This window comes from Arachis hypogaea, chromosome 15 (genome assembly GCF_003086295.3).
Source record: "Arachis hypogaea cultivar Tifrunner chromosome 15, arahy.Tifrunner.gnm2.J5K5, whole genome shotgun sequence".
NCBI classification, from domain to species: domain Eukaryota; kingdom Viridiplantae; phylum Streptophyta; class Magnoliopsida; order Fabales; family Fabaceae; genus Arachis; species Arachis hypogaea.
The window spans coordinates 16,825,890-16,845,044 of record NC_092050.1 but is presented as its reverse complement, the minus strand read 5'-3'; the positions used below and the strand labels follow the sequence as shown (position 1 = coordinate 16,845,044).

General features: G+C 34.1%; 2 protein-coding genes across 5 annotated transcripts; one reads left to right on the top strand and one right to left on the bottom strand.

Moving 5' to 3' along the window:
- Positions 1–1,315: 1,315 nt before the first annotated feature.
- Positions 1,316–4,490, top strand: LOC112749710 (mitochondrial adenine nucleotide transporter ADNT1). The gene is made up of 8 exons (XM_025798071.3): positions 1,316–1,474; positions 2,366–2,414; positions 2,754–2,917; positions 3,014–3,051; positions 3,273–3,385; positions 3,528–3,641; positions 3,812–4,150; positions 4,273–4,490. The coding sequence occupies exons 1-8, from the start codon at positions 1,338–1,340 to the stop codon at positions 4,354–4,356; spliced, it is 1,038 nt and encodes a 345-aa protein (XP_025653856.1). The 5' UTR covers positions 1,316–1,337; the 3' UTR covers positions 4,357–4,490.
- LOC112748005 (uncharacterized) lies at positions 1,470–18,705 on the bottom strand. Of its 4 annotated transcripts, none has more exons than XM_072218721.1 (5): positions 18,444–18,705; positions 17,885–17,964; positions 17,301–17,439; positions 15,499–17,153; positions 1,470–1,855 (listed from the first exon to the last, which is right to left on the bottom strand). In XM_072218721.1, the coding sequence occupies exons 3-4, from the start codon at positions 17,392–17,394 to the stop codon at positions 15,520–15,522; spliced, it is 1,728 nt and encodes a 575-aa protein (XP_072074822.1). In that variant the 5' UTR covers positions 17,395–17,439; positions 17,885–17,964; positions 18,444–18,705; the 3' UTR covers positions 1,470–1,855; positions 15,499–15,519. The 4 variants fall into 4 exon arrangements, with proteins under 4 accessions (XP_072074822.1, XP_072074823.1, XP_029148792.1 ...); XM_072218722.1 differs by lacking the exon at positions 1,470–1,855 and adding an exon at positions 12,188–13,343; XM_029292959.2 differs by lacking the exon at positions 1,470–1,855 and having other exon boundaries at positions 15,276–17,153.
- Between the last annotated feature and the right edge of the window lie 450 nt (positions 18,706–19,155).

Here is a 19,155-nt window from a genome sequence, read left to right as displayed (position 1 = left end):
ATATTTTTATTCTATTTAGTAAATCATTAAAATAAAAAATTTAAAATTTAAAATAATAATTTTGGTAAAATTATAAAATTTTGAATTTTTAATGATTTGTAGAAAATATTTTTAATTATTATTTTTAATAATTTATAGAAAATATTTATAATTATTATTTTTAGAAAATATTTTATTTTTAATAATTTATAAAAAATATTTAGAATTATTATTATTTTTATTTATTATGGATATTATTAAATGTACTTTTCATTGTATTCTTTATATACTTTTGGACCATATATAAATTGATATAACATATGTAGCTTAAGATAGTAGTGTTTACTTAACTAGATTATACCCAGATAGTTATTACTAAAGAAAACATTGCAATATGTGGTAATACACATTTTGTGGCGGTTTAAACAAAACCGCCGCAAAATGTAAAACAATAACTCATCCGGAGTACATATAGCGGCAGTTTTTGAAAATACGCCGCAAAATGCAAATCTGATTGAAATATAGCGGCGGTTCGAGAAAAATCACCGCTAAATGTCGGCCTGATTGCAGCTCCAACCCCTAACCGCCGCTATATGCGTCGCATGTTGTCGTTTCGCGGCAGTTTCACACAACCGCTGCAAAATAACCGTCACTATCTTAAGGAATTGTTATAGTGGTAGATCCGCCTTTGATCTTTTCTACGAAAACCATCGTGCATTTGATTTTGCAATTTAATTACACTTCCACATTCTTTGTTCTTTGCTTGAAGATACCGACTACAAAAGCAAAAATTAAATTTCAAATATGATAAAAAAAGAAACAGTCTCGCTACGTTACCAACAACATTTCTGCCAATTTCTGCCAACTCTTATTTATAATTGTGTTTAATGAAAGTGTTTTCGTGGATGTGTCTAATAAAAATATATTTTTTATGGCTATGTTTAATAAAAGTGTCTTTATAGATATATTTTCTGAATGTGTCTTTTTATATATGTGTTTAAAATATAATAATTAATTATTGATAGTAATAAGTTGACAAATAATATATTGGTACCTGTACTTTTCCAAAAAGAAAAAGATATAGGCCCATCAAAATCAAATTACAGAAATACCAAAAGAATTGAAGAGTCACGACTCACAAGTCGCAAGTTATGACTTATGAGTTATGACACAGACGCGCGCGCATATAATAGCCCCTCTTCAAAAGGAAAGTCCGCGAACAAGCACACAAATATTTCATTTCTTCCCATTCTCATTCTGTTATACCCTTTCTTTTCAAACGCTACCTCGCTCACCATATATATAGAGCCCTCGGAGTTCGTCTCTCTCCGTACGTCATTCTTAGGGTTCTACCTTCAATGGCGTCGCAAGATTCGCTTCCGAAGACCGCCGACTCTGCGAAGCTTGCCGATGCCAGAGGAATCGAGCCTCCGCCTCATCATACTCTTCTCAGCATCTGCAAGTCTCTTGCCGCTGGTGGAATCGCAGGTGGAGTGTGAGTGTCACTTCCTTTCCACTTTATTTTTTGCTTCTTTCTTTCTTTTATATATGTTTCTGTTCTCTTTTATTGTTCTGATTCTTTTTCTTCTGATTTTGCGATATTTTTTATATTCGTAGTGATTTTGAGCTGGTTTTGGTCTCGAATTTGCTGTTTTCTTGAATTCAACTGTCGTTATTGTGCTTATGTTGCTTCTTGCTTTGAATCTTAGAGATCATGAAATCGCTTGTCGTAATCTTTTGCTAGGACTAAGCCTTACATTGAAATCTGAATTTTCTGTGCTATTTAGTGGTTTCCGAATGACTTCCGTGTTTATTGGAGAATATTCATTGTAATGAAATCTTGCTGAGCCCTTTCAGTGCATTATTTCCTTCCTTTCTGTATTTCAAGTTCGGGTCAGTAAAGTTCCATTAGAAATGCCAGAGAAAGTACTGTATTGATTATTAGAAGATAATGTACGTGAGACATACATAAGTCGCTTAATATCTAGGAAAGATAAATTCCCTTACGTATTCCTTGCTGTCAAATGCTTCTGAAATATTCCGCTTCAAGCATGTGAAAGGAATAATGAAGGGAAAACTTGATTTGCAAACTAGTTTATTTATAAAGTGGATTTACATCTTAAAGGGAACATAGTGGCTGGAAAGATCTATTGGACATGTGAATGTGTTAATATTAAAAAATAAAAATGTCAGTAAGGTTATTAGTATTTCTCATAAACATTATGAAACAGGCTAATAAATAGATATAGCGCCTTTTATTTTTTCCCCTTGACATAGATGGAGCATATTTTCAACTCATGATGCACATACATAAGATTAATTTTGATCTTGAATTATGCTAAGGGGAAACATTTAAGTATATTTAGTTATTTACTTTCTTTAATAGGTCGCGAACAGCTGTGGCTCCTTTGGAGAGATTAAAGATTCTGCTGCAGGTAGTTCGCTTTAAGATTCTTAGTTTCTTACTACTAAATTTTTGGTTGTAACCATTCTCTCCATCGCTACTTCCTCATCCCAACCGACCTTCCAAATAGATTTTTGTTGCATTTATGTAGGAATGTTGCATCTAGCATGTTCTTCAATGCTATGAGGATTATCGCTGTCTATTAAACACTGTCTAGATGTATCAACTCTTTTTCATAAAGAACAGGAGAAAGTGTGTGGATGGCCAGTGCAAGAATGTAGATAAATATGCCTTTGACTAGGGAGATTGTTCTCATTCTATACTTTTCTGATTATAGGTTAATAAAACCAAGTGTTTTTTGAAAATGCAGGTCCAAAATCGTGACAATATAAAATACAATGGAACTATTCAAGGCTTAAAATATATATGGAGAACTGAGGGTTTTAAAGGGATGTTTAAAGGAAATGGAACTAACTGTGCCCGTATTGTCCCAAATTCGGCAGTGAAGTTCTTAAGCTACGAGGAAGCATCTAGGTATGTTTTTTATCTTCCGATATTTATCCTATTTCTGTTGTCATTGTGTTAAGCCAATAGCAGTCTACCTGAAACTGTTGCTTAATATTAATGCAGGGGTATTTTGTGGCTCTACCGGCAACAAACTGGAAACGGTAAAATGAAAGCACTTCTCTTTGGATCACTCTATCATGCATCTGAACATTATTAGAACATATTGTTGTTTTGTCCATTTATAATTTTCTTAACCGAGATGCATCTATCAATGTTAGTATTACTCTTGAATCATGTGTTGCTGTCTAGCTTGTTTCTGGTATTGATGGTCATTTGCAACCCACCCACCCCCCCCCCCCACCAAAAAAAAAAAAAAAACCAGAAGCAACTCAGCTCAATCCTCTTATGCGTCTTGGAGCCGGCGCATGTGCTGGAATCATTGCCATGTCTGCAACTTACCCTATGGACATGGTGCGAGGTCGGCTAACTGTCCAGGTATTATTAAAAGGAATTCCTTAAAATTTTTGCTTCATTTGTAATTATTTCTAATAGTGTTATTTATGGAAGATGAGTTAGCATAGTGAATTGTTTATTTTTCTGGCTATATTTTTTTAATTTATTTTCAACAATTTTGTAGACAGAGGCATCCCCACACCAATACAGAGGAATTTTTCATGCTCTGTCAACAGTTTTCCGGGAAGAAGGCCCTCGAGCCTTGTATAAAGGATGGTTACCATCAGTCATAGGAGTTGTATGTACTATGTATACAACTCTCTTTTTATTCTTGAATTAAGTTTGTGTTAACCTTTATTGTACTACATCTTGGAACCAAAACTTTTGTTCATATCATTCTTTATGCTCTTAAAAAATTTCTCTATTTTCATCACCTTCATTAATATACTTTGTTTTGGCGCTTTGCAGATACCATATGTAGGTCTCAATTTTTCAGTGTATGAATCTTTGAAGGACTGGTTGATTCGATCCAATCCACTTGGAATAGCTAAAGACTCTGAGCTAAGTGTTATCACAAGGCTTGCATGTGGGGCAGCCGCTGGCACTGTTGGTCAGACAGTGGCTTACCCCCTTGATGTCATTCGCCGGAGAATGCAGATGGTAGGCTGGAAAGATGCTGCTTCAGTTGTTGCTGGTGATGGAAAGAGCAAAGCTGAGTACGCTGGCATGGTTGATGCATTCAGGAAAACTGTGCAGCATGAAGGATTTGGAGCATTATACAAGGGCTTAGTACCCAATTCAGTGAAGGTCGGTTGATCTCTTGGCATTGCATAACTTCCTTCTCTTATAGTCTTTAAGTCTTTGAAAAAGAAAAATTAATGTATAGTACCACTGCGTTGCCGATTGAAATTTTCTTTCGCTCGTTTCAGGTGGTCCCGTCTATAGCTATTGCTTTCGTGTCATATGAGATGGCGAAGGACATGCTCGGAGTTGAATTTCGGATATCTGACTGAGGAATTAAGTTTTCGTTGGCATTTGCCAGATGTAAAAGTGGAAGATGGTAAAATACTATTCATTCTGTAAAGTAAACTTCATGATTCTGTCTACCTACCAAGAAAAATAAAAAGTAGAGTAACGATTCGATTCCTGTCTTTTTTTTCCCGAAAAATGTCCATTTCCATTTTTGTCCTTGATTTTAGTATGACAATGCGGTTCTTTTGCAAGTTCATTTGTTAACGAAAGTTTGATAACCTGTTGAGTTGGACGATAAGTATTAACATAAAATAGATAAAGGCTGATTTGTCTTTAAATTTAAATTAATTAATAACTTATTTATTTTTTTTATTCAGATAAAATAATATTGTTTTGACATTAAATTGATCAGGAATTTATTTGTCAGAAATCTATTTATTTTTAAAAAAATATACAATATTCATTATATCAATATTTTTTTAATAAATTTTTAAATATATGATATAATAAATATAAATTAATTAATGAATTATAAAATATTTAAATTTAAAAATATTATTTATTATGATACTAAATAAATAATTTTTAATATAATTTTTAAATATATAAATAGTAAAAATTAAAATACAATTAATAAATTAATAATTTATGTAATAAGTAGAAACTAGAACACATTATTTGATGTGGCACATATAATAATAATTATAATATTTTTACTAGCTTTTGATATGCACAAATTTTGTTGAGTAATTATAAACTTAATTTGTCATTTTTTTAAACTAATCTAATAATTATATTTGCTATCTTTATTTTGAAATATATTAACAGACTATTAATACTAAATGAAATTAAACATATATTAATATTATATATTGTCATAAAGTCATCGATGAAGATTTAATAATATAAAAAATAATATAGATTTATTAAAATTTTTTGTACATTAAAAATTTAAAATTCAAGAAGAAATATTAGATGTTCTTGGTGAAATTAATTATAACTCTTACCTGATGTATTAGTTGAATAATAAGTCATTAATGAATATTTACAATAAAATTATTTTAGCATATGTGGTAAAAATTGATTAGAGATAGTAAATTCTTTTGGTTTACTCCGAAAGCACCTAATAATGACACAAAATTCAATTGATTGCATAGAATAACTAATAATTATGGAATGATGACTTATGATGAACTTCAAGTGTTGTTCGCATATATAACAATGTATAATGATATATATATATATATATATATATATATATATATATATATATATATATATATATATATATATATATATATATATATATATATATATAATTAGTATTAAAAATTGACTAACTCCTTTTTGTTGGAAGGTTTTAGAATGTCATAAAAGGTCCTTGAATATTCTAAAAGGTTTTTAGAAGACTTTAGAAGGTTATAGAGTATTTTAGAATAGTATGAATGTATATAGAAATATAAAGAGTAATATGAAATAATCTAGAAATATTTAAAAAAATATGGTAGGTTAGATATTTGTAACGAAGATTTTGGATACTCAATTTAGACTGTTGATTAGATTTAATCATAACTATCCATTGAAGAAGTGGATGACTATAAATAGGGAGTTGAGAGTTAGAGTTTCGGTATGAGAGTCATTTTATGACAGTTAACAAAAATTTGAGTAATAAAGTATTTTTTTCACCAAAACTTCATTTTTCTTGTATTCTTAGTTTTTTTGCTAAATATTGAGGGTTAGGCTAACTTGGTCTTAACTTAAGAGGTTAAGTAAGTCCAAGTACCGGCACGGTAGTGTTGGAATATGTCCAAGGCCGTGACAAGTTGGCACCAGAGTAAGGTTCGAGAGAGAGCACAAGTGGTTTGCAGGTATGGCTTCTAGTATAACCATGGAGTATGTTGAGTCACAAAGGAAAAGGGATGCTATTCATTTTCAATAGGAAAACAAGAAGGTGCGCTCTTCAAGTGAGCCTAGAGGTAAAGACTCTAACTTCTTAGAAGAGAGGGTTTCTATATTGGAGAATATTCTATCCTCTATGAATGAGCACTTTCAAAGGATAAAACACGACAACAGGACCCTCGATGCTCACATATTGGAAGAACTAGATGCTTTCAAAGAAAGCATGCTCCAAATATAAGAGAAGCTTGTGAATTCCTTAAAGCTATTTGAGGAAGTTCGAGTTTGGTTCGATGAGGCAAAATCTCGACCAACCATTATAAGGGAGACGACAAGAATTGATCTCCCAAAACCAAAGGAGTTTAAGGGTGTGAGGGACGCTCGAGAGGTGGAGAACTTCGTATGGTAAATTGAGAGATACTTCAAAGGCCAAGGGGTAGTCGAAGAAGCAATAAAGGTATGCACTGCATCTCTCTATCTTTCTGATAATACTACTTTATGGTAGAGGAGAAAGTGTGTAGACATAATAAAGTGTACTTATAATATAGTCACATGGAAAGATTAAAAAAAAGTTGAAAAGTTAATTCTTCTCTAAAAATATAGTCTATAAAGTAAGAAAGAAGTTGAGATAGTTGAAGCACAAGAGTACAATTAGTGGTTACATTCAGGAGTTCACTATTCTCACACCTCAAATTTCTAACTTAGCATCAGAGGATGCATTGTTCTTCTTCATTGATGGACTCCAACCTTAGGCAAAGCAAGAATTACAAAGGAGAAATGTTAAAGGATGTCGACGAGGCTATTGTGGTGGCCGAATCACTTACTGAATATCATCGGGGAGACTCTAAACCTGAGTCTTCCTCCAAACCTAGTTTCACTAAGGGTGGAAGAGACAAGAGGAAGAGTTTCTCAACCAAAAAAGAAGGGAAGTACTCTTCAAAGAAAGAAGACGAGAAAAAGAAGAAAGCTTTTGTGCCCAAAGAAAGATGCTTTGTATACAAGGGACCACACCAAATGAAGGATTGTCCCAAGCTAGGGACTCTAGTATCTATCGTCAAGGAACGAGAGGCTCAATCGCAAGTGACTGAATGTGTTGGATCTGTCCAACTCATGAATGCTGTGAAGGGCAAAGAGGAAAGCACTGCAGAAAAAAATGCTTGATGTATATCAAAGACTTTATCAATAAAAAATCTGCCATGATTATAATCGATACTGGTATTATACACAACTTCATCACGTCTGATGAAACAAAGAGGTTTGGGTTGAAGATCACAAAAAGAAAGTGGCTGGTTCAAACCCGTGAATACCAAGGGTGAACTCCTTAAGAGAGTAACAAAAGGGGTTGAGATGACTCTTAGTTCTTGGAAGGGTCATGTGGATTTCTCAGTAGCACCCATAGATGATTTCAAGATAGTCATTGGACTCGACTTGCAAAAGAAGAAAAATATAATATATATGTCATACTACCACATAACATGCGTCATGGATAAAGGGTCTCCATGCATGGTCCCTACAGTCTCTAAAGTTGGAGGACCACCGATACTCTCTGCTATGCAACTCAAGAAAATATTCAAGAAGGGAGAGATGACGTATTTGACTCTATTACAAGAGGAGTCAACATCTAAAAGAGAATATGTTCCCCCTAAAATTAACGAAGCACTTGAAGAAAATAAGGATGTGAGGCCTCCCGAATTGCTAAAGCAACTACTACCTAGGAGAAAGATGAACCACAAGATTGAATTGGAATAGGGGCGAAGCCACTTGCTTTAGCACCATACAGGATGGCACCGCCAGAACTTGAGGAGTTGAAGAAGCAACTCAAGGATCTACTATATGTTCAATTCATCCGTCCATCAAAGGTACCATATGACGCACTAGTCTTATTCCAAAAGAAGCATGATGGTTCGTTGAAACTATGCATCGACTATTAAGCACTTAACAAGATAACCATCAAGAACAAACACCATATTTCTTTGATAGCCAATTTGTTTGATCAACTTGGTAGATCCAAGTGGTTTTTAAAGCTAAATTTGAGATCAAGATATCACCAAGTGATGATTGCTGATAGTGATGAGCCTAAGACCACGTGTGTCACGAGATATTGATCGTATGAGTGGTTGGTGATGCCTTTTGACTTAACCAATGCTCATGCGATCTTCTGTATCTTAATGAACGAGATATTTTGTCCTTATCTTGATCGGTTTATAGTGGTCTACTTAGATGGCATTATTGTCTATAGCAATACCTTGGAGGAACATATAGAACACTTACGAACCGTGTTTAAGATCTTATGAGAATATAATCTATATGTGAAGAAAGAAAAGTGTTCTTTTACAAGGGACGAGGTCCATTTCTTAGGACACATCATAAAAGATGGAACTTTCTACATGGATCAAGGAAAGGTGAATGCTATAAAAAAATGGGAAATGTCAACCAAGGTATCTGAATTGAATCACTCTTTGGGTTGACTAACTACTATTGGAGGTTTATCAATAGATATTCCACTAAGGCTGCACCATTAACTAATCTTTTCAAGAAGAATCAATCTTAAAAATGGTCAAAAACTCAAAGGGTGTCAAAAGGCCTTTGATGAGTTAAAGGCTGCTATCATATAAGGACCAGTACTAACATTGCCCGACTACTCAAAGGTATTTGAAGTCCATACCGATGCTTCTAACTATGCTGTTGGAGGGGTTCTAACATCCTATTGCCTTTGAGAGTCGTAAGTTAAATAATACATAGAAGCGATACACTGTCCAAGAGAAGGAGATGACTGTAGTGATGCGTTGTTTAAGAACATGGTACCACTACTTGCTTGGTTCACATTTTATCGCAAGTTGAATGACACATAGAGGTGATACACTATCCAAGAGAAAGAGATGACTGATGTGGTGCATTGTTTAAAAACTTGGTGCCACTATTGCTTGGTTCACATTTCATCGTCAAGACAGACAATGTGGCTACTAACTACTTCTAAACTCAGAAGAAGCTTAGCCCCAAACAAGCTAGGTGGCAAGACTTCTTAGCTGAGTTTGATTTTGAATTTGAGTACAAGCCAGACAAGACTAATGTGATAGCAGATGTGCTAAGCTGCAAGGTTGAGTTGGCATAGTAAGAATCGCACTAATCCGCGACTAGCAAGTTTTCCGAAACCAAACTGAATAGAATTATGACTTTCAAAAAATGCTTGCTGAAAATCAAAGAAAAAAGGTCCATTTTCCCACGTAGTTCGTCGATCAAACCTACGATTCTCTTCTTAATAGAGAGATCTTTTTCTAGTTAGACTTCTATCAATGCAATGAAAGAACCATCCCTTCCTATTTCTTTGTCCAGTCAGATAGAAATCTATAGATATATACCCAAAAGAGCCATTCTTTACCATTTTAGAGGGTAGGGGTGAAGGGTGGAGGGTTTACATACAATCGAGGCAAAGTGGTTTATGATTGAATCTTAAGGCTGAGTTGGAAGCCATTTTCATAGTTGAAGGAGATATTGTGCATACCATTAAAGAAGGGTTGCATCATGATCCAATATCCAAAAGTTCGTGGAGTTAGCTAAAGAAGGTAAGACCAAAAGATTTTGACTATAAGATGACCTTCTCTACACCAAAGGAAGAAGACTATACGTCCCTAAGTGAAAAAATCTAAGGAGAAAGTTAGTGAAGGAATGCCACAACACTAAGTGGGCTGGTCATCAAGGGCAACGAAGGACCTTAGGACTCATTAAATCTTCCTATTATTGGCCTCAAATTAGAGATGAAGTGGAGAGCTATGTGAAGACTTGTCTTATGTGCCAACAAGATAAGAATGAAAACAATACACCAAGTGGGTTGTTGGAACCTCTACCTCTACCGGAGTGACCGTAGAAAAGTGTGTCTTTGGATTTCATCTCTGCCTTACCAAAGTTCGAAGGGTTTGGATCTATTCTTGTAATAGTGGATCAATTTTCGAGGTATGCTATCTTTATACCTGCTCCTACTAATTGTACTGCAAAGGAAGCAACACGACTATTCTTCAAGAATGTGGTGAAGTACTGGGAATTACCTAAAAGCATCATCAGTGATTGAGATCCACGCTTCACAGGACGACTATGGACATAATTGTTCAAATTGTTTGGATTGGAGCTTTACTTCTCGACAAGCTTTCATCCTCAAACTGATGGACATACAGAGAGAGTGAATACTTTACTCGAGTGTTACTTGAGGAATTTTGTAAGCGCTATTCAGAAGGATTGGACAAAACTTTTCGATATTGCCTAGTTCTCATACAATCTGCAAAAGAGTGAGCCAACAGGAAAGAGTCTGTTCGAGATTGTGACTGGACAACAGTCGCTTACACCACACTCTCTTTCTTCCTCTTACTCAGGAAAGACTCCTGGAGATTAACACATAGTCAAGTCTTGGAAAAAACAAGCAGATGTCACTCGTTCTTACCTTGACAAAGCCGCAAAGAGGATGAAGAAGTGGATAGGCAAGAAGAGGAGACATGCTAGTTATCAAGTGAGAGATAATGTAATGATTAAACTTCTTCCACAACAATTCAAAGTTTTTCTCAAGGTTCATAAGGGTTTGATCTGCAAATACAAAGGGTCATTTGAGATCATTGGGTGTGTTGAGAATGTTGCTTACAAAATACAACTCCATCCCTCTATGAAGATACATCCACTCTTCCATGTAAGTATGCTTAATCTATATCATAGAGAATGAGAGAAACCAAGCAGAGGTGACTCGAATCAAGCTCCACTCGTGGTAATTAGATCATTCGACAAAGAGATTGATGAGATCCTAGCTAATTGGATTGTACGACAAAGAAAAGTACCATCAAGTACCCAATACTTGGTCAAGTGGAAAGAACTCCCAATAACAGAGGTTAGCTGGGAAGGTCGTGAAGATCTATGGCAATTTCAAGAACACCCAGAGCGCTATCATGAACAGAACGCGACAAGGATATCTGCACAATAGGTGTGAAAGAATGTCACGGTAAATTTTAGGTTAGATTTAACGGTGTTTGTATAGTTTTCTGGAATATTTGAGAATGCTCTAAATAGTTCCGAAACATTGTAGAATGTCCTAGAATGTCTCGGAATACCCTAAAAGGTTCTAGAAGACTCTGAAAAGTCATAGAGTATTCTAGAAGAATGTGAATGTATATAGAAGTATGAATAGTAGTATGGAATAATCTAAAAATATTTAGAAAAATATGGTAGGTTAAATATTTATAATGAAGATTATGGACACTTGATCTAGATTGATGATTAGATATAATCATAACTATCCATTGAGGAGGTGGATGGTTATAAATAGGGGGTTAAGAGTTAGAGTTTGGGTATATGAGTCATTTTGTAACAAATATTTGAGTAATAAAGTGTTATTTCCACTAAAGCTTCATTTCTCTTATGTTCTTTTGTGTTCTTAGCTTTCTTGTTAAATATTAAATGTTAAGCTGACTTACTCTTATCTTAAAAGGTCAAATAAGTTTAAGTGCCAATATAGTAGTATTAGAGTGTATCTAAGACCGTGATAATGTGCTAATCAATAACATTTAATGTTAATCCTTATGGTTTCTTATCTTGTAATTTTGAAAATTCTTTTGAGTAGGTTTTGAGTGTTTTTACATAAAAAAAATAATAAAAAAGGAAAAATAGATTGAAGTTAATATATTTCATTATTTTGATATTAAAAATATATTTATTTAATGTCTAATAATGTATCAATTACTATTATATATAATTATTACAAAAGAGTGGTAGAGATTCCAAATTCTAATTATAATTTCATAATATTATTAAATTAACTATTATTTAGTTTTTATTTTTAAATTTGAATAATTTGTTAATTAGTTTATATTTATTATACCATATATTTAATAATTTATTAAAAAAATATTAATATATATTATAACAATAAAAAAATTTGAAAATAAAATAGTATAATTTCTTTTAAAATAAATAAATCTCTGCAAATGGACTTTTGACCAATTTGACATCAAAATTATGGTATTTTATTTAAATGAATAAAAATAAATAGGCAGTTATAAGATACAGATTTATTCGTACAGATTTAAGGAGGTGTTGACAAATGGCAAAGATGATGGTGTTATGGGACAGGCTTGGCAGGGCTTTATAACATTGTCTGCCTTGGCCGATGAAGGTGGAGCCGGATAATGGAAGCTGGAGCCGATGTAACAAATCTGAAAGTGGATTTAGTCAGTGGGCTTGCCTTTGCTTTAGTTGTTAGTTTTTGGCTGAGCCTTTGCTTTAGTTGTTTGTTTTTGGCCATGAGTGAGCCGGGCCTTTGCTTTAGTTTTTAGTTTTTGGCCATGAGTGGACTAGAAACAAAATGACATAAGAAGATAGCCCCATACTTCACGCTAGGCACAGCAACCATCAGCACCGAATAAAAGTGCGGGGTATACCAGCAACGTCAGGTGAATTCGGTAGTTAGTATTGACTCCATGGTTGAAGTAGCAGCAGTGGACGAGCGGAAGTAAATCGGTGGACAAACCAAGGAATCATTAAGGGACCGGCCATAGACCTCGTCAACACCGGGTCTACGACTGTGGGGGGCCAAGTCAACCTCATAAAGGGCTTGACTCCACACGTGATGATGAATCGGAGGGTCGCGCTGCGAGTGTTGAATTGCGGCAGCCGTGGGGACAAACCACCTTGGTGCAATGCGTTGTCTTCAAAAACCAGCCTATTTCATACCTGCACCGATCCGGGAAGTAGCGCCGCACTAGTTTCCGCCCGCGCCCGCAACGATAGCATCTCACGCCAGCCGCAGTCAGCACCGGATACGAGAGGAACCAGCAACCTACACTGGAGTTGGTTTCAAGCCTTTGACCTCTGCCGCGGCAACACCTTCAGCGGCTGTCTCCCTGGCTCTCGAACCTAGGACATCAATTTTGGGCATAACATCTTCGTCAGTGCTTCGCCCTCCTTTGATGCATCAGGGTATGCGACTGGGGTTTTTTTCTCCCTTCCATTCACAAAGAAAAAAACAAAACCCATCTTCTTTAGATACCTAAATATTTTTTTTGGCATAGCCCACCTTAATAAGTCTACCAACAGACAGTCCAACCAAAAAATTTTGGCTAATGGCTCAGCCAACCCTAACATCAACTAATAGACAAGCCTGCAACAGCAGAGCAACATATCGATCTCATGAATTTGGATAAAAAATCTGTAAATATGTACCAATTTCAATCTGTACCATAGAATGACCCTAAATAAATAAGACTCCAACCAATTTGGGTTGGTTCATATCCATTTTATGTTAGCACTTAATAGTCATTATTAACGTGACACGTCAGCTACTTTCTTTAACCGATGACAGTAGTACGGGACAGAGGGCCGCGTTATCTGATAGAAATCAGGAACAAGGGTCGAAGTAGAACTTTTTTTGGTCAATAATCGCATATGAAAAATGGATAGGACAGATTAGTACTTTACTCTAAAAATAAATAAACTCAAGATTCAATCGCGGTAAATCAGCTGTGCATCAATCAACAACTCATCATCCATTTCTTAACTCTTCGTTGCATTGTCTTGAATAGTTGAATTATTAATTTATTATCGTTCATCTGTGATGAATTGCATGCAGTCATGCATATCTGAACTGTACAATTTCATTTTCGAGTAAATACTAACTTTGTGGTAGAGGAGCCATAATGCAATTGTCTTATTTTCGTTTAATTAGCCTAAATAATTCTATACAAATGACTCAAAATTTTAAAGAAAATAAAAACATTTTCGGAAAAAAAAAAAAAAGAAGGTAGCTTGTGCTACGTTAATTGTTTCAGAAGTAACAAGCTCCCTTTTTAAATTGTCCTTATTTTTTCAACTAACGATGAAAAGCATTCTCTTAAACGAGGCTATAAGTACGTAATCACAATCAAATTGTTTACTAGCTTTTCAAATGATTAAATTAGTCTTAGTTTTAAACCAATCTTTAAATTGGTCAAATTAATCTCAACTTTAAATCGTCAGTTGATGCGAGCAAATTATTAGGCAGGTTGTCATAGCATAAAAATTATTTCAATTAATTTGGTTCCTTTTTAACTAAATTTTAGGTACAATTTGGATCAATTAAAAATTAAAAGACTAAATGTTGGTTTGGATTAACCTTTTTGAGTGAAGAAAGTGTTTTTTTAAAAAAAACTAAGAAATTTTATTTAATTTAAAATCTATTTAAATGTCTTTTAAAAAAAATATTTTTATTAAAAAAATTTATTTATTTTTTCTAAAAACTAACACCACCTTATTTTAAAAAAAACAAAACAAAACACGTTTTTAATATTAAAAACTCTTTATAAAAAATTATCTAAATATAAAATAATTTTTGTCTAACAAAAAATTTTTTTTTAAAAATAAAAAAAATACTTTTTTTAAAAATCACTCCGACCTTAAATTGAATCGAAAGTCAAATTTCAAGACATCTTAAATATTAACTCGTTAATAAAAATTGCTCTCAACAATAAAGACTAAACAAGTCTACGAGAACAAATTACTTTATTCAAAAAAATCTTGATGAATAAGAGACACTTGCCTACTGGGATTTTATTAATTGATTTCATGATTTTTTTTAACATAAAGTCTAAAAAATATTTTTTTATTTTTAATTTTTATAATTTTTTTCAAAAATATTCTTGTCATTTAATTTCATTCGATTTTGTTCCTAACAAAATTACTCTTGGATATTAATTTTATTTAAAATATTTGGAATAAAATTGAAAACACGCAAGAATAACTTTGACACAAATATAAAACATTAAGAATAAATTTAAATGAATAAAAAAGTTAAAGACAAAATCAAATGAAATTAAATATTAAAAATATTTTTGAAAAAAAATCTAAAATATTAAGAATAAAAATCATACTTTATCAAAAAATAAATTTAAAAAATCATAATAAGTATATACTAAAATTAACTACTAATGTAAAATACACATTAAAATATAAAATATATATTAAAAATAAATTAAATTTAATATGTTTAAAAAGATAAATGGTTAGTGCCTAATTTTAATTTACAAATAGAATTTTTTATTAAAAAAAATCAGGGCAATGGTTTAACGGGATTTCGATTTATATATAGAAAATTGGCCACCATGCTTTTGAATAGTACGGACTGCGGAGGCAATAAAAGAGGGAGAAAACGAGAACACCAACTTTCTACACGGTGACTCATTCTACAAACGGATCACAAATATTTGGGGGAATAACGAACTGATTAAAGTTCAAATATTGGTATATAACATAAATCTGGCATTGGTTTGTAAAAGAATTACCTGGATTTATTATATTGCTCTCTAGCCTCTGCGAGTCCTTGATACAACGTCCATGAGAGTCTTATAACGACTGCGATGATAATCGATTCCCAGACACAGCTGCCTAATGGCCTCCCTCTTCTCCTCAGCCAACTGCAACATACCTTGGTCTTTCTCTTTCACCAATTTTTGTAGCTCTCCAATAGTGTTCTCAAGTTGAACTACATTTGTCCTTAGATTCTTCTTCGCTAGTTCCTCCTCTCTTGCCTTTTCATCTAACTTCTTCACCATCTGCCTCAAATCCAACTCCTGCTTCTTTTTATCCTGTAGTTGCTCCTCCAAATGGTTTATTTTCTCCTTCAGTTGCACTTTTTCCTTGTTCATCTCCCTGACATAGTTCCTTGCAATGTGAAGCTCATGTGACATGTTTGAGATATAGTTCTCATAATTTTTACACTCATCCTCAAATTTCCACACAATATTTTCGGTTCCAGTCATCACACTGTTCACACTTTCTTTAATGCCAAACACAATTTCCTGATAAGCATCCTCCTGAATAGCAATAGTTGCTGACAATTTGGCAATCCTCTCTTCAAGTGATCTCTGATCGTTATGGAACTTCTCTTCTGCTTTCCTGAAGCCCTCCTCTTTCTCACTTAGCAATTGATCAGCAACCCGGAGCTTTTGGTTTGACATACGAAGCTTAACCTCAAGGATGCTAATATTCTCATGTAAAGTATTAATTTCATCTCCTTTCTCTTCAAGGTCTCTTTTCAAGTCTTCTGTTGTTTGTTCCAAATCTGCTATCATCTGGTCCTTTGAGCCAATGTCTTCATGAAATTCTTCTGTCATTACTTGGATCTTCTTCTCTGCAGCTTCTAGTTTCGCCTTGCATTCCTTATACCAATTATCTACTTGCATATACTCTTCATTTAACTTCTCATATGCATCTTCTCGTTCTTCCAATGCTCTGTTAAGATCCAAAGCTTTGGTTGCAAACCCATTTCTCTCATCCTCTAACATTAAAAAACTTTTTGCAGCTCTTTCACAGTGGAGTATCATTTCTTCTTTCTCTTTCTGCAACAATAGTAAGTCTCTTTGCAGGTTGTCAACTTGGGTAGTGAGCACCATCATTTGTGCTGTAGCTTTGTTCATCTCTTCCTCAGTTTCAGTTTTCTGAGCATGTAGTTTACCCATTTCGGCCAGCAGATTGTTTATTTGAGATGATAAATTTGCTATTTTAGAAGACGACTCATTCTCAGTACTTTCAAGTTTCTTCATTAGATCCTGTTTCTCTTCACTTGTCATTGTCAACTTCTGATTTAATTCCGCAACTTCCCTCTGTGCTGTTTGAAGTTCTTGCTTCATGCCATTAATTGTCTTTTGAAATTCATTTTCCAGTTGTCCATTTTTGCTGTCTTTGTCCATTGAAGAATAATCAGAATCCGAGTCTGAGCTGGAAGAAAAACTCTCCTTTCCTTTCTTGCCAATGATCTTTTTCCTCAACTCATCTGTTAGATTATCATACTTTGCATAGAGTGATTGGTATTGAATGTGGAAATCCTCTATCAATTTAACAAGTGATTCCTTCTTAGAAAGTTCTAATGGAGCATCATCCTCTTCAAGATGTTCATCTTTAATAAGTTTCAATATTCTTTTCACCTTGTCTTGAATTTCTGTAAAAAAAATAAGGAAAACACCAAATCATCAGTCATATTATCAATTTATCATCATAAGGTGATATACAAATAATAAATTGGTCATCAGTATATTCCATGTTGTTTTGTTGCACATGTCATGGCTAATCTTGCTAAAGACTTTACCTCCTTTAGCTCCTTTCAGCTGCGCTTCCTTTTCAGGGTCGATGTAGCTTTTAAATAAAGATTTCATAGAATCTCTCAACCGATGTTTCACCATCTTCTCCGCAGATCTTCAACTTTCTTAGCAGCTCGTCAAGACAATCTGTTCTCCATGTTAAGTTTTTAACCCAGCATGTTAGGAGCTTAAATATTTAGTGCTGCTGTTTTACATTTGAGCACTGCAAAGCTTTAAATATTTATATATTTTGTATAAAATTTAGCATGCAATAGCTTCCTATAACACTAGCCAACTTCGGACTAGCAGCTAATAATTACAATCAAGCGCTACGTCAACATTGATGAGAATTTCCTTGTGACTCGAAACATGATAAGCAGCCATCAATTTCTTAGGTATTTGTCCTTCTAATCGATAATTACATGAAAGAGGAAAAAAAAAATCAGAGAACATTATGCCATGGAGATCAATGTATGAGACACGCACCGCATTCACTACTCAAAGAGTTCGAATTTGAATTTCTAATAGAGTAGTTATCTTAATCAGTAACTTAGAAGTTAACATTACTCGCCAATAAAATCCGATGGCGTACCTTGGGTATTCTTTTCCTTTCTCTTCCACTATTTTCTCTCAGTTTTTGGTTATGCTCTAAAAGCAAAATCGCGGCGAAACCTACAGATAGAGGAGGAAACTAATATTAACAAGTAACAACACAAAAATCGAAGAGCATATATATAGCCTACAAGCTACCGGTGACAATGAAATTACTAAATCCACTGAAATTGAATACATGCACTAGTTTTCTTTTTATTGAAACATATCTCAGCAAATTTACTGAAACCAACTGTTAATCCTTCACAAATCGTCATCATGGAAAATTAATAGCAGAAAAAGATAATTTAGATAAATAATCAATAAATCAACATGAGATGAGCTTCAAAACAGAACTAACAGAGGTCGAGACGAGATAAAGAAATCAAAGCACGCATGAGTTCAGCTTCAAGGTAAACAAAACTCGATCTGATTGAAATACGAGAGTATGTAAAAGCCTCTTTCGTCGGAAGATCAAAAGTCAAAGCAAAGCGGACGAGAATTGAAATAAAAATAATCTGAAATAAAACAGAATCGGTAGAAACGAAGGTGTTGGTTACCTGGAGCTGGAAGTAGATGATGAACTTCGAGAAAATCGAAAAGAAGAGAGAAGAATTTAGTGTGAGGGAGAGAGTGTGAGCGGTGAGCCAGTGAAGTGAGAAAGAACTGCCTGTATAATTAAGATTTGAAAAAGAAATTGAAAATTGAAACCGGTTTTTGTTTGATTGGAGGGCTCCAAAGTCCAAAAGACGCCAGCATTTTGTAGTATCTCGAAATTTTCATAAATGGAACTTTTTGACAGCTTTTCACGTGTTCGTCCATTCTGCTTGCGTACCATGGTGAATTATTTATTACCATAATGCCACTGTGGCCTTAGTTTCTGCCGCGTAACTTCGCGTAGTGACTGCCGTTATACCCGTGTGCCTACCGTCTCTAGCTAACAAGTTACTGTCACACAGGCACATCAGAACCCCGTTTCAAATTCCACACCGGTTGCTTAACCGTGTAGACAAAATAAAGTTTGTGAAAAGATTGCTGTGGCTCATATAAGGAAATTATTATTTGTACGAAGAAGCAGTAAAATTCTTCTTTCCTTGGGAAAAAAATTCAACAACATTGACTATGGGTGTTGCAAATGCTATCAATTGTATCTACGGGTGTATGCAGGTTGGATCGGATATGACTGAAAATTCGATTTGATCCGCACAATTTTTATCGGATCGGATCGGATATGATATCCGTATTTTTTAGTGTCAGATCCGATCCGATCCG